This window comes from Heterodontus francisci, chromosome 13, assembly GCF_036365525.1.
Source record: "Heterodontus francisci isolate sHetFra1 chromosome 13, sHetFra1.hap1, whole genome shotgun sequence".
NCBI lineage: Eukaryota > Metazoa > Chordata > Chondrichthyes > Heterodontiformes > Heterodontidae > Heterodontus > Heterodontus francisci.
In genome coordinates this window covers 107221495-107249191 of record NC_090383.1, presented here as the reverse complement: position 1 = coordinate 107249191, position 27697 = coordinate 107221495, and the positions used below count along the sequence as shown (strand labels likewise).

The following is a 27697-nucleotide window of genomic DNA, read 5'->3' as shown; positions in this document are numbered from 1 at the left end:
ACCCTGGACTGCCGGAGGGCACAGGAGGGCGACGAGGGCACAGATCTGTGACCGTCTGCCTGGTCAGGTGCAGTCTCCTGTGACACTGGTTCTCCGACATGTCCAGGTAGCTCAGTCTTTGGCGGTACGCCCCAAGATGAAGATATGCCCTCTGAGGGCAGGGCTTCCAGCCCGTTGTTCTTGCCTCTGCTGCTGAGGATGTTGACCCTCATCACCATTGGACCCAATATCTGAAAATTGTGCTCCCGTTACCAGCTGTTGCCTTACCTGTGCTCAGCTGCACTCACAATAGTCTCTGGAACCCTAATCCCCTCTTCTTATGTCCCCACAATGTCAGGTGGGTCATGACCCCCTGCACTGCCCAAGCATGTGCAGACCACTCTTCCCGCTACTTCTGCTTGCCCGGTGGCACCTGTGTGCCAATGGCTGAGTGCCCCTCTCAGCTGTGCCCCCTTTTATGGGCTCACCTGATGTACCATGGCATGGCCATAAATGGCTCCCTGCTGTGTTGTTGCCTCCATGCACCCGGTTTGTCCCTGTTCCAGTGTGCAACCCCTACGCCCCCACCAAAATCCCAAACTGCACTGCAATGACCTGATGATGAACTCATTAACATTAATTGGCCTCATTCCCAATTCAGATGGGTTTCACAGAATCACAGAATTGTTACAGCGCAGAAGGAGGCTATTGGGCTCATCAGTCTGCACTGGCCCTCTGAAAGAGCAACTCCCTCAGTTCCATTCCCCTGCCTTCTCCCCATAACCCTGCACATTCTTCCTTTCCATATAACTCTCTAATTCCCTTTTGAATGCTTCAGTTGAACCTGCCTCCACCACGGTCTCAGGCAACGCATTCCAGACCTTAACCACTCTCTGCGTGAAAACGTTTTCCCTCATGTCACTTTTGCTTCTCTTACCAAATACTTTAAATCTGTGCCCCCTCGTTCTCGATCCTTTCACGAGTGGGAACAGTTTTCTCTCTATCTACTCTGTCCAGACCCCTGATGATTTTGAATACCTCGATCAAATCACCTCTCAGCCTTTTCTTCTCCAAGGAAAACAGTCCTAACTTCTCCAATCTATCTTCATAACTGAAATTCCTCATCCCTGGAACCATTCTCGTGAATCTTTTCTGTACTCTCTCCCAATGCCCTCATGTCTTTCCTAAAGTGCGGCACCCAGAATTGGATGCAATACTCCAGCTGAGGTTGAATTAGTGTCTTATACAAGTTCAACATAACTTCCTTGCTCTTTTCTGGGTCCGCCTTCCTCTATCCTGAGGAAAATGGTTGGCGACAGGAACAGTGACGCGAAACCGGTAAGCTGGCTGGCAGTGGTAATTTTTAGCGACCGCTCCCCCCCGTTCCCATCCCCATCTACACAGATGGTGTCAGAGCTGCTGAGTATTTCCACATTTTCTGTTATTTTTTACTTACATCTGTCCAAACTCGTTATAAACAGAGGGAGGGCGGTGGTTTACAGCTCCTCTATGTTTGTAGCCCTGGGAGTGCCCTGATATAAACTCTGCAGAGATCCTTTTGTGAAGGATGCTTCTTTCCTGAAGAAAATGCTCAAAATCACTCTTTCTGGTGATTAGAGACAGTCAGCATGGCTTGTGCCTCACAAGCCTTATTGAATTCTTTGAAGATGTGACAAAACACGTTGATGAAGGAAGAGCAGTGGATGTGGTGTATATGGATTTTAGCAAGGCGTTTGATAAGGTTCCCCATGGTAGGCTCATTCAGAAAGTAAGGAGGCATGGGATACAGGGACATTTGGCTGTCTGGATACAGAATTGGCTGGCCCATAGAAGTCAGAGGGTGGTAGTAGATGGAAAGTATTCAGCCTGGAGCTCGGTGACCAGTGGTGTTCCGCAGGGATCTGTTCTGGGACCTCTGCTCTTTGTGATTTTTATAAATGACTTGGATGAGGAAGTGGAAGGCTGGGTTAGCAAGTTTGCCGATGACACGAAGGTTGCTGGAGTTGTGGATAGTGTGGAAGGCTGTTGTATGTTGCAACGGGACATTGACAGGATGCAGAGCTGGGCTGAGAAGTAGCAGATGGAGTTCAACCTGGAAAAGTGTGAAGTGATTCATTTTGGAAGGTCGAATTTGAATGCGGAATACAGGCTTAAAGACAGGATTCTTGGTAGTGTGGAGGAACAGAGGGATCTTGGGGTCCATGTCCATAGATCGCTCAAAGTTGCCACTTAAGTTGATAGGGTTGTTAAGGAAGCATATGGTGTGTTGGCTTTCATTAACAGGGGGATTGAGTTTAAGAGCCGCGAGGTTATGCTGCAGCTCTATAAAGCCCTGGTTAGACCACACTTGGAATATTGTGTTCAGTTCTGGTCGCCTCATTATAGGAAGGATGTGGAAGCTTTAGAGAGGGTGCAGAGGAGATTTACCAGGATGCTGCCTGGACTGGAGGGCATGTCTTACAAAGAAAGGTTGAGGGAGCTAGGGCTTTTCTCATTGGAGCGAAGAAGGATGAGAGGTGACTTGATAGAGGGGTACAAGATGATGAGAGGCATAGATAGAGTGGATAGCCAGAGACTTTTTCCCAGGGCGGAAAGGGCTATCACCAGGGGGCATAATTTTAAGGTGATTGGAGGAAGGTTTCGGGGAGATGTCAGAGGTAGGTTCTTTACACAGAGAGTGGTGGGTGCGTGGAATGCACTGCCAGCGGTGGTAGTAGAAGCAGATACATTAGGGACATTTAAGCGACTCTTGGATAGGTACATGGATGATAGTAGTATGAAGGGTATGTAGGTAGTTTGTTCCTAGAGTAGGTTAAAGGTTCGGCACAACATCGTGGGCCGAAGGGCCTGTACTGTGCTGTACTGTTCTATGTTCTATGTTCTAACCTCGCTTACCATTTAGCGGACTTATTTGTACCCCTTTATTCAGCTTACTTTTGAAATTTAGGAATTGTTTTTATCCAGATTTCTGCATTACCGAAAGTAGTGGTCAAACTAAGGGCCCGTATGGTTGGTGCAGCAAAGACCAAGGGCAGGATTTTGCACTTTGGATCCGGACACCGACGTTGGGATCAAATGGGGGCCGCAAACCCGCACTGTCACCTGGCAGTGAGTTTCCCCCGAATTGGTCAATCAGTGACCAGAGGGCAGGCCTGCATCTGATTAAGAACGGCGGGAGGCTCTCCAGCATGCAAGGAGCTGCAGCTGAAGTTCAGGGAGGAGAACGAGAGGGCACCTCCAATATATGGCGCCCTCTCTCCAACTTTTTAACTTCTAAATTTAAAGGTGTCTTCAGCAGCCGAGTCACCATTGAGGAGGGAACCCCCATTGTTGGTGGTGTTCCTTAAAGCTTCTGGCCTAGTCTGGCTAGCTGGCCTAGTCCCCGATGCCTCTGGGGAGCTGGAGGTTGACTGGAAAATTCCAGTCTGCCACTGACAATAGGCCTTAATATACCTTTAAAGGCTCTTAATTGGATAACCGTTGCTTGCAGGTGGGTAGTTCTGCTGCCCCCTCATCCTGCTGTCGGGAATATGGCCCAGGGAGTGGGATGATGCCAGCAAACTGAACTATTGCACTGCTTGCCTCCATACTCACCCGTATTGGGGCCAAAAGTCCTGTCCCAAGACGGAAAAAAACCTCACTCTTAAAGTGCATGTTATTACCTTACAGAAAGGTGGGGAAAGCTTAATCTATCTCCTGCCATGTATCTTTCTGATGATCTAAGCACATCCTTTTGCATTGTTGCTAGGGAGAGCAGAGAACTTGAGCAATTTGCCCTATGTTCCTAAATAGTGAGTCTTCTATTGGAAGGAAAGGTGTGCCCTCTCGATGGTGGGTGGAGATGGTTCGTGAGGAGCATAAACACCAGCGTGGACCACTTGGGCCAGGGGGCCATGTTTCTGTGCTGGACATTCTATGGAATTCTATGCATTGTAGTTCGGTTTATCACGCAACGCCAGAAGATTGTGTTTTTTTATCCTTTTGTGATCCTGATGTAGGATTGTGGAGTTAAACCCACCTGATCATCCAGGAGGTTTCAGCTATTTCTTTAAATAGTTCAGTGAAATTTCCATTCCACTAAGCACTTTTTAATCAGTCGAAACTGTGCCAAAACGTTACAAGAAGATACTGCACACAAAGAATGTAGGTGATTTCATAAGCAATGTTCTTCAGCGAAATCTAGAAGATCATTTTGATAACAAATGTATGATTAGAATCAGATGCAATTGAAATACATTGCACAAATGGCTTAACTCAGTAAATGCTAATCTTTCATAAATTTGTTTTCCTCTCTCCTGCACCCCCCATTCCCATTGCTTTAATATCAATAACCTTTTACATACATACCATTCCATATTCCACTTCTAGTTATCTTTTTTTTGTTAAGTTATCTTGTACTTGTGATAGCTAGAGCACCTGCAATGTACAATGCAAACACTTTTCCTGGTTGGTGGAGGTTATGTACTGGAAATGACTTGAGCATTGCCAATTTAAAGTGGAATGGTGGATGGTTGTAGAATGATCAGACCACCATGGATCTTGTTCAGAGAAGATGGTAGAAGTTCATGGCTTATGCCAATAACAACATCACCTTTCATTCATTATAAAAGCAAAATACTATAGATGCTGGAAATCTGAAAAAAAACCACAGAAACAAAAACCTTTCTGATTATAGGTCACACACCTGAAACGTTAACTCTGCTTCTCTCTCCACAGATGCTGCCTGACCTGCTGCGTTTTTCCAACACTTTCTGTTTTTATTTCATCCATTAGAGTTCATTTACTTGGTAACATGTCCCAACGTGCTTCACAGGAGTTATATCAAATAAAATTTGACAGTAATGATGGGCTGGGATATTCTTAGACTGGGCTCTTGGTGTGAATCACCGCACACACTCTTGTTCTGTGAGATTAATTTGTTATTCTGATTGTTTTTTTAATACTGTTAAGTCCTGTTGCATGTATGGAGGTTAGGTAGAAATGGTTGCCCCATCTCCTGTCTCTTTTCCTCACTATTCTTGTTTATTTGGTAACCTAATTGTGTAATGGCACAAAGCCACAGCAATACTGTCTGGGTAATGAATAGTGGCAGCTAAAAATGCTGATGTGCATAAATGTGCTCAAAATTTTAAATGGTTTTCTCTCCTTCAGCAATACTTGGTTGCTGCTTCTCAGGGTAAATACTGAAAGATTTTAAAAATAAAACTTTTTTCTTTTTTTCTTTTTGTGACCATGCTGCACTATAACCTTGTGCCCTGTTGCACTTTTGAATTTTATAGAACATAGAACATAGAACAGTACAGCACAGTACAGGCCCTTCGGCCCACGATGTTGTGCCGAACCTTTAACCTACTCTAAGATCAAACTAACTACCTACCCTTCATTCTACTATCATCCATGTACCTATCAAAGAGTCGCTTAAATGCCCCTAATGTATCTGCTTCTACTACCACCGCTGGCAGTGCATTCCACGCACCCACCACTCTCTGTGTAAAGAACCTACCTCTGACATCTCCCCGAAACCTTCCTCCAATCACCTTAAAATTATGCCCCCTGGTGATAGCCCTTTCCGCCCTGGGAAAAAGTCTCTGGCTATCCACTCTATCTATGCCTCTCATCATCTTGTACCCCTCTATCAAGACACCTCTCATCCTTCTTCGCTCCAATGAGAAAAGCCCTAGCTCCCTCAATCTTGCCCTCCAGTCCAGGCAGCATCCTGGTAAATCTCCTCTGCACCCTCTCTAAAGCTTCCACATCCTTCCTATAATGAGGCGACCAGAACTGAACACAATATTCCAAGTGTGGTTGAACCAGGGCCTTATAGAGCTGCAGCATAACCTCGCGGCTCTTAAACTCAATCCCCCTGTTAATGAAAGCCAACACACCATACGCCTTCTTAATAACCCTATCAACTTGGGTGGCAACTTTGAGCGATCTATGGACATGGACCCCAAGATCCCTCTGATCCTCCACACTACCAAGAATCCTGTCTTTAAGCCTGTATTCCGCATTCAAATTCGACCTTCCAAAATGAATCACTTCACACTTTTCCAGGTTGAATTCCATCTTCTCAGCCCAGCTCTGCATCCTGTCAATGTCCCGTTGCAACATACAACAGCCTTCCACACTATCCACAACTCCAGCAACCTTCGTGTCATCGGCAAACTTGCTAACCCAGCCTTCCACTTCCTCATCCAAGTCATTTATAAAAATCACAAAGAGCAGAGGTCCCAGAACAGATCCTTGTGGAACACCACTGGTCACCGAGCTCCAGGCTGAATACTTTCCATCTACTACCACCCTCTGACCTCTATGGGCCAGCCAATTCTGTATCCAGACAGCCAACTTTCCCTGAATCCCATGCTTTCTGAATGAGCCTACCATGGGGAACCTTATCAAACGCCTTGCTAAAGTCCATATACACCACATCCACTGCTCTTCCTTCATCAATGTATTTTGTCACATTTCAAAGAATTCAATAAGGCTTGTGAGGCATGACCTGCCCCTCACAAAGCCATGCTGACTGTCTTTAATCAAACCATGCTTTTCCAAATAATCATAAATCCTGTCTCTCAGAATCCTCTCCAATAATTTGCCCACTACCGACGTAAGACTGACTGGTCTATAATTCCCAGGGTTATCCCTATTCCCTTTCTTGAACAAGGGAACAACATTTGCCACCCTCCAATCACCCGGTACTACTCCAGTGGACAATGAAGACGCAAAGGTCATCGCCAAAGGCGCAGCAATCTCTTCCCTCGCTTCCCGTAATATCCTTGGGTATATCCCATCTGGCCACGGGGACTTATCTGTCCTCATATCATTCAAAATTTCCAGCACATCCTCCCTCTTAACCTCAGCCTGTTCCACGCTGTCCTCACAAACAACCAGGTCCCTCTCACTCGTGAATACTGAAGCAAAGTATTCATTTAGGACCTCCCCTACCTCCTCCGACTCCAGGCACAAGTTCCCTCCACTATCCCTGATCGGCCCTACCCTCACTCTGGCCATCCTCTTGTTCCTCACATAAGTGTAGAACGCCTTGGGATTTTCCTTAATCCTACCCGCCAAGACTTTTTCATGTCCCCTTCTAGCTCTCCTAAGTCCATTCCTCAGTTCCTTCCTGGCTACCTTGTAACCCTCTAGAGCCCTGTCTGATCCTTGCTTCCTCAACCTTAAGTAAACTTCCTTCTTCCTCTTGACTAGCTGTTCCACATCTCTTGTCATCCAAGGTTCTTTCACCCTACCATCCCTTCCCTGCCTCATCGGGACAAACCTATCCAGCAGTCGCAGCAAGTGCTCCCTAAACAACCTCCACATTTCTGTCGTGCATTTCCCTGAGAACATCTGTTCCCAATTTATGCTCCCCAGTTCCTGTCTAATAGTATTGTAATTCCCCCTCCCCCAATTAAATATTTTCCCATCCGTTCTGCTCCTGTCCCTCTCCATGACTATAGTAAAGGTCAGGGAGTTGTGATCACTATTAGCAAAATGCTCTCCCACCGAGAGATCTGCCACCTGGCCTGGTTCGTTGCCAAGCACCAAGTCCAACATAGTCTCCCCTCTAGTCGGCCTATCTACACATTGAGTCAGGAAACCTTCCTGGACACACCTGACAAAAACTGCTCCATCCAAACTATTTGCACTAAGGAGGTTCCAATCAATATTAGGGAAGATGAAGTCACCCATGACAACAACCCTGTTACTTCTGCATCTTTCCAAAATCTGCCTCCCAATCTGTTCCTCCATGTCTCTGTTGCTATTGTGGGGTCTATAGAAAACTCCCAACAAAGTGACTCCTTTTCTGTTTCTGACATCCACCCATAATGACTCAGTAGACAAACCCTCCTCGACGACCTCCCTTTCTGCAGCTGTGATACTATCCCTGATTAACAATGCCACTTCCCCACCTCTTTTACCTCCCTCCCTATTCCTTTTGAAACATCTAAACCCCGGAACATCCAACATCCATTCCTGCCCCTGTGATATCCACGTCTCCATAATGGCCACAACATTGTAGCTCCAAGTACTGATCCATGCTCTAAGTTCATCACCCTTATTCCTGACACTTCTTGCGTTAAAATAGACACACTTCAACCCATCATACTGGCTGCAACTTTGCCCTGTCAACTGTCTAACCTTCCTCACAGACTCTCTGCACTCGGTATCTGCCTGTTCAACAGCTACCCCATCCACTGATCCGTAGCTCCGGTTCCCATCCCCCTGCCAAACTAGTTTAAACCCTCCCGAAGAGCTCTAGCAAACCTCCCGCCCAGTATATTGGTGCCCCTCCAGTTCAGATGCAACCCGTCCTTCTTGTACAGGTCCCACCTTCCCCAGAAGGTATCCCAATGATCCACATATCTGAAGCCCTCCCTCCTACACCAGCTCTGTAGCCACGTGTTCAGCTGCACTCGCTCCCTGTTTCTAGCCTCATTAGCACGTGGCACCGGTAACAATCCTGAGATTACTACTCTGCTCGTCCTGCCCTTCAGCTTCCAACCTAACTCCCTATATTCGCTTTTCAGGTCCTCAGCCCTTTTCCTAGCTATGTCATTGGTACCGATATGTACCATGACCTCTGGCTGCTCCCCCTCCCCCTGAAGAATCCTGTGGACTCGATCCGAGGCATCCCTGACCCTGGCATCCGGGAGGCAACATACCATCCGGGAGTCTCGTTCGCGACCACAGAATCTCCTGTCTGTTCCTCTAACCATTGAATCTCCTATCACTATCGCTCTCCTATTCTCCCCCCTTCCCTTCTGAGCCACTGAGCCAGGCTCAGTGCCAGAGACCTGGCCACTGTGGCTTTCCTCTGGTAGGTCCCCCCCGCAACCGTATCCAAAACGGTATACGTATTATTGAGGGGAACGGCCACGGGATCCCTGCACTGTGCGCCTATTCCCTTTCCCTCCCCTGACGGTCACCCAACTACCTTTATCCTGTAACTTAGGTGTCACTACTTCCCTATAACTGCTCTCTATCACCCCCTCAACATCCTGAATGTTCCGAAGTTCATCCAGCTCCAGCTCCAGTTCCCTAACGCGGTCTGCGAGGAGCTGGAGTTGGGTGCACTTCTCACAGGTGAAGTCAGCAGGGACACAAATGGTGACCCTCACCTTCCACATCCTGCAAGAGGAGCATGTAACTGCCCTAGCTTCCATCCCTTCCGCACTCAATTGACAACAGAGATTTAAAAAAAAAGGAAAACCTTACCTTACCAAACCCTCCACACAAGAGTCCTTTTTTTTTGTTGGTTAGAGGAGGAGGATGGGTGGGAGACACTACACGTGTAGTGTTTCGGGTTTAGCCACTGCCCGAATATATAGGTTTACTTCCCCAGCAGTCCCCTTGTCCGCCAAATCAAAAGGTAAGTTATTTTAAACTGAAACTCACCTTCCCAGCTGACACCTCGCTCGCACTATCGCTGCTTCAGAAAAAGCTGCTGCAACAAAAGGTAAGTTATTTTAAACTGAAACTCACCTTCCCAGCTGACACCTCGCTCGCACTATCGCTGCTTCAGGAAAAGCTGCTGCAACAAAAGGTAAGAATATATAGGTTTACTTGAATCTTGTTTCCCCAATTAAACTTAACAGGACTGATTTATTTGATGCTTGCCTCAGGTTTAAACAGTGAATAGTTGTGCTGTACCAACCAAGGAGGCCTTGGGTTCAGTGCTTGGCCCGTGCTAGGTTAATTGATTTCTGCCAGGGCAGTGCGAGGATGCTGCAATTGAACTCTGGAATGTGTGAGAATCAGGATCAGCTGTAATATCCCCTGTGGTTAGACAACTGGCATCTACTGTCAATGCATTCACACAATGGAGGTACATTAGATACATTAGGAACGCTCTAGCTAGGAGTTGGCATCTCGAGAGAACAAAGTTGGGGGAAAAGAAAGAGAGAAAGACAAACCTTATAAAGCTGTTGTCATGAAAAGGAGTTCAGTAATGGGCATGGGACATCTTTCATACAGCTGGTAATCTATTGCTGCTAGTGCATGGCAGTAGAAAAAATAATGGGATTACTGAGTGGAGCGATTTTTATTCTGGAGACATTGAATGTGTCCGTGTCAGCTGTAGCTCTGTTGATAGCACTCTTGCCTCTGAGTCAGATGGTCTGGCTTCATGTCTCACTCCACAGACTTGAGTACAAAATCTAGGCTGACATTCCAGTGCAGTACTGAGGGTGTGCTGCACTGTCAGAGGTGTGGTCTTTCATTTGAGACATTAAACCGTGGCCTTGATTGACTTTTCAGGTGGATTTAAAAGATGCCATGGCACTATTTTGATGAAGAGCAGGGGAGTTGTGCCCAGTGTCCCAGCCAAAATGTTTTGCTCCACCAACACTTTTAAAAAAATTCATTCACAGGATTTGAGCATCGTTAGCAAGGCCAGAATTTATTGCCCATCCCTAAATACCCTTGAGAAGGTGGCGGTGAGCTGCTGCCTTGAACCACTGCAGTCCATGTGGGGTAGATGCACCCACGTGCTGTTAGGAAGGGTGCTCCAGGACCCATCAACAGTGAAAGAATGGCGATATATTTCCAAGTCAGAATGGTGTGTGGCTTGGAGGGGAACTTGCAGGTGGTGATGTTCTACGCGTCGGCTGCCCTTGTCCGTCCAGGTGGTAGAGATTGTGGATTTGGAAGCTGCTGTCGAAGGAGCTGTGGTGAATTACTGCAGTGCATCATGTAGATGGTACACACTGCTGCCACTGTGGGTTGGTAGGGGAGGGAGCGAATGTTGAAGGTGGTGGATGGGGTGCCAATCAAGTGGCTGCTTTGCCCTGGATGGTGTCGAGCTTCTTGAGTGTTGTTGGAGCTGCACTCATCCCGGCATGGAGAGTATTCCATGACACTCCTGACTTGTCCCTTGTAGATAGTGGACAGGCTTCGGGCAGTCGGGATGTGAGTTACTTGTCACACAATTCCCAGCCTCTGACCTGCTCTTGTAGCCACAGTATTTGTATGGCTGGTCCAGTTACATTTCTGGTCAATGGTAACCCCCACTACCATCACTAAAACGAGCTTTGTAATTACAAAAAGGAAAGATAGAAATAAAGGTTTTCATTTCTTTTAAACTTATCTGCAAAATTGCTTTTGCTTCTAATACAGAAATGATCAATTTTAAATTTCTGCTTTATTAAACTGCTTTGCACACTGGGTCAGCCCAAGGCATTTCAGATACTGCATTCAGTGAAAAGCAAGATTGCAAGTAAGATTACAAATATTGAAAGAGTGCTGAACTATTGAAGGTGTTGTTTATTGGATAAAACATTAAACTGAATTCTCTGGGGAGGGCAGTTAGGATCTCTGTTTCACCTGAAAGACGTCACCTCTGACAGTGCAGCACTCCCTCAGTATGACACTGAAGTGTCAGACTGGATTATGTGCTCCAGTCACTGGAGTGGGACTTGACCCAAGGCCTACTGACTCGGGTCAGTGTGTTACCAACTGAACCATATTGGCTGCTTGCCTGACGTGATGAACTCAAGTTACCTTGAGCTCAACATTAGGAAAATTGAAGTCATTCTTTTTATGGTCCCATTTTTGGTTCTAATCCCACGCAGGCTGAACCAGTTGCTGCGCAGACTTGGTGTTCTGCAACTCTGTTCTATTCTTTTAATTTCACATCTGATTAGTCACCAAGACTGCACTTTCGCATCTTGAGATCATTGCCAACCTATACCCCAGCCTCTCTCCTACTCAATCAGTATTTTCATTACTTCTGAAATATATTTCTATAATGCTCCACTTTGTCAGCCAACTCCCCTCACTTTAATTCAAAATCCTGTAGCCAAAGCCCTGCATGATTATCCAACCTGTCCTTACACTAATTCGCTGTGCCCTGCAAATTGATGTCTGCATTCTCGTCTTCAGATCCTTCCACCGTCTCCTCTGAACGATCTCATCTGGACATATGTCGCTGCCTGTATCCCTTATTCCCCTGATGCTTGTTCCTCAGTTCCTCCATCTCTGGCCATTCCTTCATTCTACAGAATGTCTACCAAAGATAGAGATTAAACAATGTTTACTTAATTTAATAAGGCTTCTGGTCTATTTCAGAACTTTATAATTTCACATTTCTTGCTGCTTCTGCTAGTTTTACCTCCCCCTGGCTCCTAATGTTGCAAATTTTCACAGCAACCCCCCCGGAAGCAGGTTACATTACAACTCAGATCATTTTGAATGCTTAGAATATACTTTTACTTGTCTCTTCCTTGCATAAACATGTTCTCAAACCCTTAAATTCCTATAGATGCAGGACAGATGTTTCCCCTGGCTGGGGGATCCTGAACCAGAGGATACAATCCCAGAATAAGAGGTAGGCCATTTAGGACTGAGATGAGAAGGAATTTCTTCACTCAGAGGATGGTGAATCTTTGGAATTCTCTACCCCAGACAGCTGTTGAGACTTAGACATTGAGTATATTCAAGTCAGAGATCAATAGATGTCTAGATATTAAAGATATCAAGGGACATGGGGATAGTGTGGGAAAATGGCATTGAGGTAGAAGATCAGCCATGATCTAGTTGAATGGGGCTGAATGGCCTACTCCTGTTCCTATTTCCCATGTTCCTATGTTCAATCTGACCTTTCACTATTTCACTAAATGCATAAAATGTTTGTTTGTATTATGACCCTCTCACCCCACCCCAACCCTCCCCACCTCAACTCTTTGGAACTCTTTCTCGAATTAATTTGCTTTGTTACCTTGCTTCTCTCTTTTACACCCACTTGATTACCCTATCTCTCTGAGCACACTTTCAGCTCACTTTGACACTTCCTATTTCCTCTTTAGGGATTTCCTTACCCTCTGCGAGAGAAAACTGAAATACAAGTGTGCAAAATGATGGCCAGAAATAGACGACTTTGTCCATCGAGTCAGTCTCATTCACGATGCAATAAAGCATTGTGATTTCCTGGCATTCCCTCCCCCGAGCAGTCATATAATCTCCTGGGTTGTACTTCTAGTTGAGAGTTACTATAAAATTACACAGTGCTGATATAATATTTGAGGGCCGCGGTTGTAACCTGTTCACACAGATGTGGCTGTGTAAACCGGACTGCTTTTGTCCTGAAGCTGTAGTTATTTTTAAACATAGCTGGAGTCCTTCATCGTAAAGCAACATTCATTTTTGCCAAAATCTGGGTTGGCAACAGCACAAATCTTCCTGTGCAGTCGTTAATGGAGCTTAGCAGTTTTGTACTGCTTTATTTTGGAATGGTGGGGGCAGTGGGTGGAAGGAAGAGAAGTGTGCAACAGAATGTTAAAAATGTGTTGACAGAGTGATAAGAGAAATTCAATTAAGGTTGGACCCTGTATGCTTTTGTGTAGCTTTAGGTGAATAGATTTATGCCATCTGTTGACATCTGGAGATGACCCCAGATCAACTTGTCTGTTTAAAAAAAAAAATGCAGGTGGAAAAAAACCTTACTTTTTGAGTAAAATAAATATCTGTTTTAGCCACTATTGATTCTACCAGTAGTAAAGCTGATCAGAGTAAATTTCTAGGACAATGTGCATAGTGTTTCAATAGGTATAGAATTTTTAAATTGTGCAAAGCATTGTGTAAGCTTGGTTCATTTGTGCTCTTTTTTTTTGTTAGAACAATGAAGATTATGAGGCAATATTATCAAAGTGTTTAAAGGATGGGACAGGTAGAAGCAGACTGTTCCCAGTAGTTGAGGGATCTATTATGAGTGAGGCCCTTTAACAGTCAAATTAACAGTCAAATTTTACAAATTTCACAGTTACGGCATTTTAAGAATTGTGACTTTCCCGTTTTCATGTATTTGAATTATAAATTTTCCAGTGTCGCAACAGACCATGAACATGATCTATTTAAAACAAAAAAAAGTCAAGGGAGGTTTCTGGTTTCAAATGGCATTTATTGTACACTCAAAAGCTATTGTAAACAGCTGACTATAAACAGGTCACATTCTTTATTCACTGAAGTCAGTGGTTGAATGTGAGCATGGAGACTCACATGCGTTAATCTGAGACTACATCTCCTCACAATGTCTTGCAAAAACCTTCGGTAGGTAGTCCTGTCATAGTTTATTTGCTCTTGGCAAGCAACCACCATTTTGCACATTACGTTGAATGAATACCCGCAGCTTTGTGTGATCAAGTTTTTCCAATGGTACGTTGGCGCTTGCAAAAGAATCCACAAGTTCCATTGTAACCAACTGAAGATTTTCTGAGCTCTGTGTCGACTTAAAAAGAGATTAGATTGTTGCTTTATTTTTTTTTGCATGTTCATTTTCCAGCAGTGCAGTGTCGGATGCTTTCAGACTTTAAGTGACGCTGAACCGTTGCTCGCCGTGTGTGAGCCAATGAAACATTTCAACTTGTACAAAACAGTATTCCACCATTGGAATGCAGAATTTGGCTTCCAAATTCTTTCACTCGATGTGTTGCAGTAATTGTTGTGGCTGTTTTTGATTTGCTCATTCTGGCATTCTCACTTGTTTGCTAACACTTGAGACTGCTTCTCTCAAAACTCCACTGGAAGCCCTCCTTCATCTACCAATCAGCGAGGTGAGCCTTGTGTCCATGAATAAAATACGGGAAGTTTGCAAAATGGCGGATTTCACGGAGGACCCGAGATTTCACAGTCCATTTTCCACAGCCATGAATTTGGTAGGGCCCTAATTATGAGGGGCCATGAGATACAAAAATTTCAAACTGAGAGCAATGGAAAGTTCATTACACAGTGCTACGAGGCTGCGAAGCTCGCTTGCTGAGGCAGAAACTATGGGAGTGAATTTCCCCAGAGCTTTCCTTGCTACACCGATGTAACGCGGGCAGAAACCCAGTTTACCCACGTTCATAATAATAAAAGCAAAATACTGCGGATGCTGGAAATCTGAAATAAAAACAAGAAATGCTGGAACCACTCAGCAGGTCTGGTAGCATCTGTGGAAAGAGAAGCAGAGTTAACGTTTCGGGTCAGTGACCCTTCTTCGGAACTAGCAAATATTAGAAATGTCAAAGGTTATAAGCAAGTGAGCCGGGGGTGGGGCAAGAGATAACAAAGGAAAAGGTGTAGATTGGACAAGGCCACATAGCTGACCAAGAGGTCATGGAGCAAAGGCAAACAATATGTTAATGGTGTGTTGAAAGACAAAGCATTAGTACAGATAGGATGTTAATGAACTGAAGATTGAGCAGCAGCAAGTACAAACATGAAAAAAAGACAGTGGGTAAGCAAACTGAACAAACTACAATGAAATGAAATAAACAAAAGAAAAAAAATTGTAAAAAATGTAAAAAAGAAAAAAGAAAAAATAACTAAAAATAAAAGTAAAATGGGGGGCCCGTCATGCTCTGAAATAATTGAACTGAATGTTCAGTCCGGCAGGCTGTAGTGTGCCTAATCGGAAAATGAGATGCTGTTCCTCGAGCTTGCGTTGATGTTCACTGGAACACTGCAGCAAGCCCAGGATAGAGATGTGAGCCTGAAAGCAGGGGGGAGTGTTAAAATGGCAACCAACTGGAAGCTCGGGGTCATGCTTTAGGACTGAGCGGAGGTGTTCTGCAAAGCGGTCACCCAGTCTGCGTTTGGACTCCCCAATGTAGAGGAGACCACATTGTGAGCAGAGAATACAGTATACTACATTGAAAGAAGTACAAGTAAATCACTGCTTCACCTGAAAGGAGTGTTTGGGCCTGGGATAGTGAGGAGACAGGAGGTAAATGGACAGGTATTACACCTCCTGCGATTGCAGGGGAAGGTGCCATGGGGCGGGGACGAGGACGAGGTGGTGGGGGTAATGGAGGAGTGGACCAGGGTGTCGCAGAGAGAACGATCCCTTCGGAATGCTGACAGGGGAAGGGAGGGGAAGATGCGTTTGGTAGTGGCATCACGCTGCAGGTGGTGGAAATGGCGGAGGATGATCCTTTGGATATGGAGGCTGAAGGGGTGGAAAGTGAGGACAAGGGGAACCCTGTCGCGGTTCTGGGAGGGAGGGGAAGGGGTGAGGGTAGAGGTGCGGGGAATGGGCCGGACACGGTTGAGGGCCCTGTCAACAACAGTGGGGGGAAATCCTCGGTTGAGGAAAAAGGAAGACATATCAGAAGCCATGGAAGGTGGCATCATCAGAGCAGATACATGCTATTTCTGCTGAACTACCACCAAAGTTACGGTAGCAGAGGAGGAGAAGCCCCAAGGAAATTCAGCCCTGCATTTAAAATTATATTTGATTGGCAGCTGAATGGATTAGGGGAACAGAGTGGGTAAATATGATTTGGACTATTTACTTGTGTGGATGGTAAACACGAGCATGGATTAGTTGAGGAAACAGCCTGTTTCCATCTTGTTATTTCTGTGTACAGGACAGCGATAGTGGAGTTCTGGGACCAGGTTTGTTGAATTTATTCAGGAAATAATGTAGAGTGCAGATGCCTTTGGGAAATGATGAGCAATATCATTCACTGCAGTATTGTTGACTTCCAAGATCTAGATTAAAAGGCAATTACAGTTACTAACATACACTCACACTTTTCTAACATTGCACTAAAATAGAACCTCTCTTTTAAAATGGCAATAAATCCTGCCTTGGTTACTAAGTCTGCCATAAGAAATGTCCCAAATTCCACAGTGCAGTGATAAAATGCCAAAGTGAAACTGATGTGTAATTAACCACAACATTGACAGCACAAATTACACCCTCTTTAGGAAGTGGCATTTGGCAGTGATGTGTTGTATAGTTTCAAGATTCTCTAATTATACATTGCCATGTGGGTGGAGAAAGAAGTATTATTGGAAAGGATAATGGCCAGAGCAATTATCATTGCGGTGTGGGCTAGAATGCACGGCACTAGGATGTCTGCAAAACGTCACCACCACAAACTGTAATGAAAAATCAATTTAGTAATCTCTTGAACGCTCATTTTATTCATTAATCTGCTTCCTCCCTTTTCCCCTTCTCTTTCCTCCTTTTTCTAATCACTAGGAGGTATGCGAGGGTGGCAGAGATTGATGCGCCTTTTATTTTCTTTGTTTTGTGCATGGAGGGGGAAATAAAGAGAATTTTCCTTCCTTCCTTCTGTGAACATACGTTGCTGTCTCCTACCTCTCTACCCCCACCCACTAACCAGGCTATTATCCGGCATTCCATATGTGGAATATGGGTGGGGGGATGCTGTTGCGTTTCGTCCTTTCCTTTGCTAACCAACCACAGAGCCTGGCAGCAAGAGATTCCAAACTAAAGTAGTGGCGAATGCAATGGAGCTCAACTGGACGTGCAATTTATCAACATCCGAGCAATCAATCCGCAATGCACCAACTTCCCTGAAATAATTAAACTCCTGGACTCTATGGAAGGATCTTCAACCTGGGGCTATAGCCTATTTCTTCCCCATTTAAAAAAAATAATTGGCTTTTGTTTTTGTTAACATTTTAACTCTTTCAAACTAGTGTGCTGCCTATTTGTTTCTGTTGGCCTAATTGTTTTTTGATGTCAAGTACAGTAACATGCAATAGTGAACCAATCGCATCTGTCTCTTTAGCTTTGGTTGAGAAATGGGTTCATGCTATAGAGGGCTGGAGGGGGTGTGCAGCTGATGTTCACTGAAAGATTAAGTGTGGAGCTGTGGGGGAGAATGGCTAAGCAGCACAAATGTTACGTCCTTTTGTGTCTCCTTTGCATTGCATCCGTCAGTTGTGTAGGCTGATAATTGGAGAATAACCATTGTAACGCTAACAGATAGGAAACGTGGTTCCTTTTAATCCTTCAGTGTATACAATACCTTACACAAAAATTCTATTTCATAAAAAACAATTGCATGAACTTTGTATTCCAGGTGAAAGCTGTCCATGTTGGGAATGGAACACTTTTTTACAGTTCTGTCACTGTGCCTATAATGAGTACTCACAGGTTAGGTAGTCAACCGCAGAATTTAATCTTCCTGCCATGTGTACAGTCCACTTTTTGAATGTAGTTTTTCTATTTTCCACTTTAATCATTCTTCTGGTTTCCTTGGGCTAGGTGTCAAGTTAGAAAGAAAAGAAAAATTGCATTTATAAAGTGTCTTTCGCAACCACTGGATGTCCCAAAGTGCTTTCAGCTGTCTCTTAGTTAGTAGCACTCTTGCCTTTGAGTTGGAAGGTTGTGGATTCAAGTCCCACTCCAGGACCTGAGCACAAAAATCATGGCTAACACTTCAGTGCAGTACTGAGGGAGTGCTGCACTGTGGGAGGTGCTGATTTTCAGATGAGAGGTTTAAACCAAGGCCCTGTCTGCCCTCTCGGGTAGATGTAAAAGATCCCATGGCACATTTTTGAAGCAGAACAGAGGAGTTATCCCCGGTGTCGTGGTCAATATTTATCTCTCAATCAACATCACAAGAAACAAGTTATGTGCTCATTATCACATTGCTGTACGGGAGATTGATGTACACAAATTAGCTGCCTTGTTTCCTACATTATAACTGTGACTACACTTCAAAGGTATTTTCAAGGCACTTTACAGCCAACGATGGACGGTGTTGTGAAAGGAGCTGTATAAATACAAATCTTTCTTTCTATTACCCTGGTGTATTACATCATATAGGCTCAACTGCTGTCCACATTTATTTACACATATTATATAGAAGACATTATGCTTTACAATAATTATGCATGCACAACATACAAACCAGCTCAACTGCTTTATATTAAAATAAAGTGAGGTTCTTCCAGCATCTTTTAACAAGTTCTTGGAGATTGGAGTTTCTGGTGAAATATATTCCTTTCCCCATAGAAAGTCCTTGGATTATAGAGATGTTTTTCATCGGAATTTCAAGCATATCCCTTGTTGATACTATAACCCATCAGTTTTGAGCACCAAACCAACAATGGCATCTTAACTATGTGACAATGGTGCCGATTGCAAGCTACAGTTTACAATCTATCTTCTATTGCTTAATGGTTATGGGACAAAGGGCTCTCTGAATCCAGCGGTTAATTCACAGCCACTGGTGTATCCCTTTGCTAGCATTATTTGTCCAGTTGCAAACAGAATTAGCTTCTTAAAAACACACTACCTCCTTTAAAGACAACTGATAATTAGATGCTGGAGCCAAAGCTGCCAGAGGGTTGGAGACAGAAAATTTGACTCTGAACAACCATTGTTTCAGTGAAGTGCTCAGAGTCTGTCTTAAGGCCATCACAGTTTTAGAATTATACAAATGCAAGCAATACACACAGGGAAAAAGCTCTATTTTCCAAACAGTCTGCACCTACACTTTCCAGCAAAGATTTTTGGATACCAGTCAGGATCAGTAAGTGCAGCTCACGGATCCCTCTCAAATCTTCAGGGCACCAGGGTGCCAGTTATCGTCCCCTGCATCTTTCATAGTGAACTAGGCACAGATCAGAGACCAAACATAGCACTGAACCAGAAGGTGCATTTACTAATTTTGCGATATGACTTTTGTCCTATGTTGCAATAGATTCAGTGCAGAATTAGCCACTTGGGTGTGGTTGCTTTCAAATGTATGCTAATAAATTGTTTTCATACTGCATCTGACTGTCTTCGTGCAATGTGCAATAACCACTGATGACAATAAAAGCAAAATATTGCGGGAAATCTGAAATAAAAACAAAGTGCTGGAAATGCTCAGCGGGTCTGGCAGCATCTGTGGAGAGAGAAAGTTAACATTTAGAAAGGCATGGATTAATCAGGGATAGTCAGCATGGATTTATTAAGGGAAGATCATGTCTTACTAAGTTGATTGAGTTTTTGAGGAAGTAACAAGGAGGATTGATGAGGGTAGTGCAGTGGATGTGGTTTACATGGATTTTAGTAAGGCATTTGACACGGTCCCACACGGCAGACTGGTCAGCAAAATGAAAGCCCTTGGAGTACAGGGGAATGTAGCAGGTTGGATCCAAAATTGGTTCAGCGACAGGAAACAAAGGGTAGTAGTCGATAGATGTTTTTGTGAATGGAAAGCGGTTTCCAGTGGCGTTCCACAGGGCTCAGTGTTGGATCCCTTGCTGTTTATGGTATATATTAATGATTTGGATTTAAATGTGGGAGGCATGATTGGGAAATTTGCTGTAGACACAAAAATTGGCTGTGTAGTTAATAGTGAAGAGGATAGCCGTAGACTCCAGAATGATATCAATAGTTTGGTTGAGTGGGCGGAAAAGTGGCAAATGGAATTCAATCCTGAAAAGTGTGAGGTAATGCATTTGGGGAGGGCAAACTAAGCGAGGGAATACACAATAAATGGGAGGAGGTAGAAGAAGTGAGAGACCTTGGAGTGCATATCCACAGGTCCTTGACGGTGGCAGGACGGGCAAATACAGTGGTGAAGAAGGCATATGGAATGCTTTCCTTTATTGGCTGAATATAGAATACAAAAGCAGGGATGTAATTCTGGAACTGTATAAAATGCTGGTTAGGCCACAGCTGGAGTATTGCGTACAGTTCTGGTCAGCACATTACAGGAAGGACATAATTGCTCTGGAGAGAATACAGAGGAGATTTAAGAGAATGTTGCCAGGGCTTGAAAGTTGCAGCTATGAGGAAAGATTGGAGTCCTAGGGTTGTTTTCCTTAGAACAGAGGAGTCTGAGGGGTGACTTAATTGAGGTGTACAAGTTATGAGGGGCCTAGATAGAGTAGACAGGAAGGACCTGTTTCCCCTAGCAGAGAGGTCAATTAACAGGGGGCACAGATTTAAGGTGATTGTTAGAAGGATTAAAGAGGACATGCGAAAAAACTTTTTCACCCAGAGAGTGGTGGGTGTCTGGAATTCACTGCCAGATCGGTGGTGGAGGCAGAAATCCTCAATCCTTTTAAAAGGTACCTGGACATGCACCTGAAGTGCTGTAACCTGCAAGGCTACGGACCAAGTGCTGAAAGATGGGATAAGATTGGGCGGCTAGTTTTTTTGCCGGCCGGCATGGACACGAAAGGCTGAATGGCCTCCTTCTGTGCTGTAATTTTTCTATGGTTCTATTTCAAGTCGGATGTGACTCTTCAGAAGAGTGAAGTGATTGTAAACACCTGCTTTAAAAATAAGTTACAAGTGCTTTTGGAAGACAGGGAAAAATGTGCAAATTTTGTTTTTATTTACTTGCACTAAGCAGAAGGAAATGGTACACTGACTGCTCAATATTTTCCCTCAGGCTCCTTTATGGGAAGTTTTGAGACAATTGGTCTGTGGCCATTTTATTTATCATCTGGAAATACAGGTTGTATGGGCTGAAAGCAAGAATACTGTCTATGCCATATGCTTGGCAAGATATCCCAAAGCGAACCATACAGATAAATTTAGTAAAGAAAAAATATTTTGCCTTTTAGTCTTGTTTGACTGTCTGTCTGTCTGTCTGTGTCTGTCTCTCTGTCTGTCTGTCTCTTTCTCTCTCTCTTTCTCTAGTCCTTCTTTCACTCTCTTTCTGGCATGTCAGTTTTGGAATACCATTCCTGATGTTGGCCATTTTGGCCCACGCAGGTTCAGGACCCAAGAAGATCACTCACCCCCACGAGGTGTGCGGGCAATTAGGCTCATTAAGATAAAAGCAAAATACAGTGGATGCTGGAAATCTGCAATAAAAACAAAGTGCTGGAAATACTCCGCAGGTCTGGCAGCATCTGTGGAGGGAGAAGCAGAGTTAAAGTTTCAGGTTCTGATGAAAGGTCACCAACCTGAAACTTTAACTCTGCTTCTCCCTCCACAGATGCTGCCAGACCTGCGGAGTATTTCCAGCACTTTGTTTTTATTTTAGACTTGTTAAGAGAACTTGTTAAAGGTAAGTTATGGAGGCGGACTGGGGTTTTCCAGTCAGCCTGCAGTCCCCTGACACCATGGGAAGCAGATCAGCTGCATGGAGGTGGGCACCCAGCAGCAGGCTGGGGTGCCAGTGCTCCTGGCAGGCCTACAGGCCTGTAAGAAATGGCTGTCAAATGACCTTATAAAATCTTGAATATTATTGAAATAGCTCTCTCTTTCGCCCTTAATAAGAATGATTCTATTGCAGCCTGCCAGCCTGACACAGGCCCGGGGCAGTTTAGGCTTGTTATCTCTGCCATGGACATGACTCTAGCAGAAGACATTCCAAAGCCTGATATGGTGGAATCTCATGCTCCATATCTAAAACAACTCTGAGTAAGGTTAACAGGATGTCCTAGCAAGAGATATGCCATAAGATGGCTTCCTGGACTGGCGCACAGAAATGGGAGTGATCTATCTTGGGTATCTTTCCCTTGCTAATTGGAGAATTTAATAAGTGATTGGCATAAGATACACTCCAGCCCCCTAGAAATAGGATTTATAAACAGGCACTCAGGAGAAAAAAAACACTTTGGACGGAAAGTGCTCTCCGAGGTGGATCGATGCCGGTTCTGGCCTAACACCTTGGTTAGCTCAAGAAGACATCAGACAAAGGAAAGCTTTCGGTGTGAACATAAGAACATAAGAAATAGGAGCAGGAGTAGGCCATTCAGCCCCTCAAGCCTGCCCCGCCATTCAATAAGATCATGGCTGATCTATCCCGGGCCTCAACTCCTCTTTCGGGCTGCTCCACATAATCCTCGACTCCCTGAGATTTCAAAAATCTATCTACCTCCTCCTTAAATACAATTAGTGACCTGGTCTCCACAACTCTCTGAGGTAGACAATTCCAGAAATTCACCACCCTCTGAGAAGAAATTCCTTTGCATCTCAGTTTTAAATGTGTGACCCCTTATTCTGTAACTATGTCCCTTAGTTCGAGATTCCCCCACCTGTGGAAACATATTCTCAAAAATCTACCCTGTCAAGCCCCCTTAGAATCTTATATGTTTCAATAAGATCACCTCTCATTCTTCTGAACTCCAATGAGTAAAGGCCTAACCTGTTTAGCTGTTCTTGAACGGATCTCTGCTGGCTTCGGCCCAACATACTGGTTAGCGTAAGAAAACTAAGAACAGAAAAGACTGCCATCAACAGCTGTGGAGATCAGCGTCACTCTGCTTTATCCGTCTGTTCATCCAATCTAGGACCAGTAAACCATTCTATGGAGTCTGTCACTGCCAGCTACGGTGATCAGAATCCCTCTCCTTCCCCCATCCGTTCGTCCGATCTAGGACCAGTAAACTGTTATCATCTGTTGTGGGTCATGTGTGTTTTGTGTCTATTCAGCTTACGTATCATATCTAAACAGTTGCTTCTTAATAAACTGCTTTAAAATCACCTATGAGTTTGACTTTCTTTTGGGTAATCTGTGACTCCTGGACCAAATCTTACAAGCCCTCCCTGCCTGTCTGGGTGGGGGTACAGCCAAAGGCACCCCCACCCCCTTCCAACCCACACACACACTGGTGGCCTGGATGCTGCTTATATTTTTTATTTAAAGTTTTTAAAAAGTGGTTGCGAGTACACCTTTTCGTTAAGGTGCCCTCTCAGCTACTTACCTTGTACTGCAGCTGGCTGCTTCTCTGAAGCTGGAAGGCCTCCAGCTTTGACAGCCTGCCCACTGCCCTTAATTTGACAGAGAACCTGAGTCCATGCCAATTAAGGGTTCACCCACATGAAAATCTGTAATCAGTTTCCCACTGGAGGTGGGTTCAGGACTCAAAACCAGTCCCAACTCCTGTTTCCTGCATTCATGGTAGAAATTCAGCCCTTTGAATTCATCCCCTTTAATTCACCCTCCTTTGTAGTCCTTCCTGTGTTTTTGCCTAATCCTTAAATGTTATTGGTTAAGGAGATATCTTGTCCCCTCAGATCCCAGATACTTTGTTCACACATCCAGCAACTTTTGAGCTGAAGGGTGCAGGGATAGGCCTAACTAACGGCAAATGCTACGCTACAGAAAAGTCTGGCTCACTATTACTCTGTGAGGTAATATATTTCCTCTAACTACCCAAAACAAAATAATGCAGAATTACAAAAAGTGGAATATCGGAGCTTTAGTTATGAGACTTTGACCTTGTAACTGGATTACAATGAATAGTTTTGCTGTTTCTACAATTGTGCTATTTTTGGGTAGTCCTTTCCTTGGGATAGTTCCTGGCATGGTGGTTTGGACATTTGACAAGCTGTACCATGGGACAGTGACAAGACTGATTACACCATTCATTTCAACCATGCTGTTGCAGGGAGGCATCGAGTAGCAGTTTCTGCTTCCTTGCGGACAGAGATATAAAACAAGAGTGTGTCTCACCACGTGACACGCTTGCACATTTCCTAGCAACCTGTTATGGAAGAACAGCAGTAGAAAGCTGGGGCAGGTATCTTGCCTCCTCTCCTAGGCATGGAGGAGGTATGTCATAGAGGGAAAGAATAACTTATGTTTTATTTCTTCAATTCCCTCTCTCACAGCCCCCCTCCACTTCCACCCACCCAATTTACTTTCTCAGCTAGATTTCAGTGGACTTTTGGTGATGACTGCACCCATTTTAGCTGCATATTTCTAAAGTTATTTACAATGAGTTTAGAAATGAATTCTCTGAAATGAAGAACGGTATGTTTGTTTCAAGAGATGCCTTTTATCTAATGAGAGAATTCAAATTATGCAGCATCAGCTGGTATAGAAAGTAAGAGTTATGGAATACAAATTTTTTTTGTAATCTCACTATTGCTTGAGAGAGAATGGAACTTTTTAAAAATTCTTTGGCTCACGGGGTATCAGCCAAATGGATCATCAACCTTAAGCATGAACAGAATTGATGATTTCACAGTAATGTAATCTTTTCATTCTTGTCGGAACTGTGGAAGTTCAGAACTGAGTTGTCACTATCTAAAAGAGGGAAGACTGTTTGGAAAAGTTCAGTATTATTTTCATCATAAGGGATGCATGTGCATCATGTTCTATAACATGCTGAACATATTAAGGCGAACAAGAAAGGTTTTCCTCGGACATCTATATGTGATTCCACAGCAAATGCAGGCTATAATTGAGTACTGATAGATGCTAAATTGGCAATTTCACTGGAGAGGACCGCAAATCTGATTAGTGCAAGCACACTGGTACTGTAACAATGCTTTTTTGAGGCTGAGTTGAGACATTTTTGAAGCAAAGTTGAGAGAGCTTCATGACTGGCTTCTGCTTGATGCCAATGTTGGCAACCAAGTGGAAGAGTGTTTTATTTCTCAATACTTTGTCACAAGTGGCCATCTCTATGTGTGAGCCAAGGCAGTTTTTTTTTTAAACTATAGGCACCATCACATCTGTGCCCAATCTGATTTTTAATCCATGTCCAAGCAAATGGCCCTAGATTATGACCAGGAACAGCAACCCAGCATAATCTTTGCATACATTTGCTCTCGTCGCTGTGCTTGCCATGACCAGCTAACGCCGGATAAGCCAAAGCCCAAACCTGGGGCATTCCTGGTCTGAATAGCTCGATTTTACAACCATGCAGGGTATTTATCAAATGAACCTTTGGTTTGCACCCTATAAAAACATATTCAATACATCAGATAAGACTATAAACGTAGAGTATTCTCCTGCTGTATTTAGATCTTGCTCTAACTAACTTTTTTCCCCCCTTTGCTCCCCAGGTGGATTAGTGAAATGCCATCGTCAAGTCATCTTTTGCCAGCCAGTGAGAATCGCGATGCTTCAGCTCAATGAAGAACTGCCTGCAGAATTGTTCCTTGTATTTGGCATTAGTGGTACAAATGGCTGATCCAGACTTTTGTCCCTATATCATAGAATCATAGAATATTACAGCACAGAAGGAGATCATTTGCCCCATTGTGCCTGTGCCAGTAGTTTTAACCCAGACATAATGGGATAGCAGTTATGCTATTCTTCTAGAAATTGTTGCAATTTACTTTTGTTGTTTCATGGATTTTAAAAGGGTAGATTATTGGTATTATTACAATTTAAGGAACACCTCCTTTATCTACTTAGACCAATGTGTGTTGCTAGTCATAAACTTTATTCATGTAGTATCTGAAGTAATTGTATTGAAGTATAGATTGTTTAACCTGTATGAGGAGGTAATCGCAGTAATTTTATAGCACATTAAAATAGGAAGTTGCCTTGAAATGTTGAAAAATTAATCAAGGGTAATAGGGATGCATTAGTGACAAATAGATAACGGGAGGAGGGTTAAGGTGTATGTGTAATTATAGAAAGGTAATTATTTTCTTGTCGCCGCTTACAAAAACAAAATGCAAAGTAAGTTGATTAGCATGTATGCTAATTGTAATAAATTACAGCACACCATTGGCAATTCAGAATCATAATGTGAAGTCAAAATTACAAGAAAATAATGGTCACATGCCAAAATATGTAGCAGGTTACAGAGATAAAGTGTCCAGAAGGTAAAGGAAAAATAAGCTAGTTTATTCCAACCATAAAAACTGAAGCTAAATTTACAAGGAAATTATGAATGTCAAAGCAATTGCTATTTACTAATTGTGTTCAAAGACAATTCCTAATCTACATATCACTGTAAAAACACACTGAGTCCTTGTATATGTTGACCAATCAAACTGCTATGTTAAGCTATTTGTAGTTTAGAACATAGAACATAGAACATTACAGTGCAGTACAGGCCCTTCGGCCCTCGATGTTGCACCGACCTGTGAAACCATCTGACCTACACTATTCCATTTTCATCCATATGTCTATCCAATGACCACTTAAATGCCCTTAAAGTTGGAGAGTCTACTACTGTTGCAGGCAGGGCATTCCACGCCCCTACTACTCTCTGAGTAAAGAAACTACCTCTGACATCTGTCCTATATCTATCACCCCTCAACTTAAAGCTATGTCCCCTCGTGTTTGCCATCACCATCCGAGGAAAAAGACTCTCACTATCCACCCTATCTAACCCTCTGATTATCTTATATGTCTCTATTAAGTCACCTCTCCTCCTCCTTCTCTCTAACGAAAACAACCTCAAGTCCCTCAGCCTTTCCTCGTAAGACCTTCCCTCCATACCAGGCAACATCCTAGTAAATCTCCTCTGCACCCTTTCCAAAGCTTCCACATTCTTCCTATAATGCGGTGACCAGAACTGCACGCAATACTCCAGGTGCGGCCGCACCAGAGTTTTGTACAGCTGCAGCATAACCTCGTGGCTCCGAAACTCGATCCCCCTATTAATAAAAGCTAACACACCATATGCCTTCTTAACAGCCCTATTAACCTGAGTGGCAACCTTCAGGGATTTATGTACCTGGACACCAAGATCTCTCTGCTCATCTACACTACCAAGAATCTTCCCATTAGCCCAGTCCTCTGCATTCCTGTTACTCCTTCCAAAGTGAATCACCTCACACTTTTCCGCATTAAACTCCATTTGCCATTTGCCATCTCTCAGCCCAGCTCTGTAGCCTATCTATGTTCCTCTGTAACCTACAACATCCTTCGGCACTATCCACAACTCCACCGACCTTCGTGTCATCCGCAAATTTACTAACCCACCCTTCTACACACTCATCCAGGTCATTTATAAAAATGACAAACAGCAGTGGCCCCAAAACAGATCCTTGCGGTACACCACTAGTAACTAAACTCCAGGATGAACATTTGCCATCAACCACCACCCTCTGTCTTCTTTCAGCTAGCCAATTTCTGATCCAAAGCACTAAATCTGGGGTTCTTGGACATCAGGAGGAAGCCATTTACTTGCTGAGTTGTGGAAAGGAACTTCTTTTACGTGATTTCCTGAAAAAGAAAATCTGTTGCAGCCACTCAAGTTAATGCCCCAGAATTTCCTGGATCATGCTAGAAATTCTTCAGGAAATTCTACCAATTTTTGTGCAGAATGAATGTCT

General features: G+C 43.9%; 1 protein-coding gene across 1 annotated transcript in view; it reads left to right on the top strand.

Moving 5' to 3' along the window:
• zgc:174356 (uncharacterized protein LOC100137120 homolog) overlaps positions 1–26767 on the top strand; it is a 112531-nt gene extending 85764 nt beyond the window's left edge. Inside the window, exon 7 of the mRNA XM_068044158.1 lies at positions 25466–26767. Coding sequence (XP_067900259.1) covers positions 25466–25538 — 73 coding nt within the window. The 3' untranslated portion in view covers positions 25539–26767. The remainder of the gene's footprint in view (positions 1–25465) is intronic.
• Positions 26768–27697: the final 930 nt, after the last annotated feature.